Source organism: Ixodes scapularis, unplaced genomic scaffold (assembly GCF_016920785.2).
Source record: "Ixodes scapularis isolate PalLabHiFi unplaced genomic scaffold, ASM1692078v2 PGA_scaffold11__112_contigs__length_91849675, whole genome shotgun sequence".
Taxonomy (NCBI): domain Eukaryota; kingdom Metazoa; phylum Arthropoda; class Arachnida; order Ixodida; family Ixodidae; genus Ixodes; species Ixodes scapularis.
In genome coordinates, this window is record NW_024609837.1 from 90,259,243 (window position 1) to 90,261,420 (window position 2,178).

The window sequence follows — 2,178 nt, forward strand, 5'->3', positions numbered from 1 at the left end:
ACACCAGGCAGGTCAATCCACATCGACCTCCTATCTTCCTAATCCTGGCGCTGCTCCATCAGGACGTCCTCAACGCGAACATCGTCGTCCGGGGTATCTTCGAGACTACATTTAGGGGGGATGTGTGTCGTGTACTGGTCTGTGGTGGCATGCCGGCCGCGAGACAGTGCGACGGTCCACGCGAGCGCCGGCAGCTGCGCGAGCCAGGCCCTCCTTCCGCGTGCCCCCGTTCGGTTACGGCTGCCCGACCTAGAGCACCACATACAACGTACATGTACAAATAAACCCTTGGTCCTCCGTGCCTGACTCACCCGACGCCTCGAGTGGACTACATTACAGTGTAGTTAATTTGTTGAATAGAAAATCTTTTGCGTTTCCGGTTTCGACGAATTCGCGATTTGGAAAGTCGTTCTCCGGTTGTGTGTTCCACATGTTTTCCGTCATGGATCCCAACGAGGAAGCTGCGGAAAGTGATTCTTCGGATTCTTCTTGGTCGAGGGACCTACCGTCTACGCCAAAACGCTGGTTCAAGAAGCACAAGAGCGGCCACATCTTGAACAGCGGCCAACGAGAGCTCCTTCTGAACATGTACGTTCGGATGCGGCATAAGGAGCCCGACCTCGACGTGATTGAGGCCTGCAAGGCAATCAGCAAACTGGCAGGTGTCAGCGTGTCCAGTGTGCTTGCAATCAAGAAGGACGCAAGTGCGAATGATGGGCAACTCGCGTCACCCTCTCGGAAGCGCCCAACAAATGCAGGCAAGAAGCGGCGTACTGCCAAGTACGGTGACCTCGTGCTGTGTGCCTTAAGATCGTGTGTGCATCGGTTTTTTCGCCGGAACGAGATGCCCACGGTTGAAAAGATAGCAGCCGAGTTCCGCACAAGCCCAGAACTCCCCTCGCAGCGGGCGTGGACCGTGCGTCGTCTCCTTCTTGACATCGGCTTCAGGCGAGAAAGGAGGGCTCGAAACTCGCTCATGGTCGAGCGAGACGACATCGTCGCTTGGCAGCAGACGTACTTGCGGGACATCACGCGTCACAGGCAAGAGGGCCGCCAGATTTTTTACCTCAACGAGACGTGGGTGACGGCCGGGCACACTGCCTCGACGGTGTGGGTGGACAGCACTGTGACCTCGTTCCACGACGCCTTCATGTGAGGTCTCACAACGGGCCTGAAGCAGCCGTCGGGGAAGGGCCAGCGCCTCATCGTTACGCATATCGGCAGCGAAGATGGATTTGTCCCTGGGTGCCTGGACGTCTTCCGCGGCAAAAAAACCGGCGACTACCACGAGGAAATGGACGGCCCTCGGTTCGAAAAGTGGTTCGACGATGTCCTCCAAAAACTGCCGACGGGGAGTGTCATCGTAATGGACAATGCCCCGTACCATTCCCGGCGGTTAGAGGCGGTGCCGACGACCAGTTCCCGGAAGGAGCTCATCCAGGGCTGGCTCACGTCGAAAGGTATTGCTTGGGACGCCAAGATGCTGAAGAGGCAGCTCCTTGAGATCGTGTCGTCGGTCAAGCCGCAGTACGTGAAGTGCCGTGTGGACACTGCTGCAGGAAGGGCTGGTTGCACAGTGGTCAGGCTTCCACCCTACCACTGTGAGTTCAACCCAATTGAACTCATCTGGGCACAGATCAAGAATCGTGTCGCAGCCCGAAACACAATGTTCAAGATTGGTGACGTTGAGAGACTCCTCAAAGAAGAAGCTGAGCAGGTCACGGCTAGTAACTGGTGCAACGCTGTGAGGCATGTCGTCGAAGTGGAAGAAAGCTTCAAACAAGGAGGAACGACAAGTGCTCACATCGAGCCAATCGTCATCGCTCTTAATGAAGGTGACACTTCTTCTGAGAGTGACATGTCCAGTGTGGGGCCCCTCGACGACCCGTGATGTCAACATCAAGGGGGATCAACCCTAAAAACAAAACGGTCCTTTCAAGGACCACTCATATGCTGTAAAATCGGATACGTGTCGTACACGTCTCCCGTGTCTCATGTTGTTGACGTGATGTTGTGCTTCATTACCTCATTGCACTGGTCAAGGCTTTTTGAGGTCGTTAAGGTCTGCCTTACATATTCCACTGGGCCGTAAGTGAGCAGCATAGAGTTTCCAATCCCTCAGCACTGTTCCACTTCCTCGAATCGGCTGGCCGAAAGGCTTAGAAGGTGCAACTCAGA

General features: G+C 55.4%; 1 protein-coding gene across 1 annotated transcript; it reads left to right on the forward strand.

Moving 5' to 3' along the window:
* The first annotated feature begins 1,294 nt into the window (after positions 1 to 1,294).
* Positions 1,295 to 1,891, forward strand: LOC120848159. The gene has a single exon (XM_040220123.2). The coding sequence runs from the start codon at positions 1,295 to 1,297 to the stop codon at positions 1,889 to 1,891; it is 597 nt and encodes a 198-aa protein (XP_040076057.2).
* Positions 1,892 to 2,178: the final 287 nt, after the last annotated feature.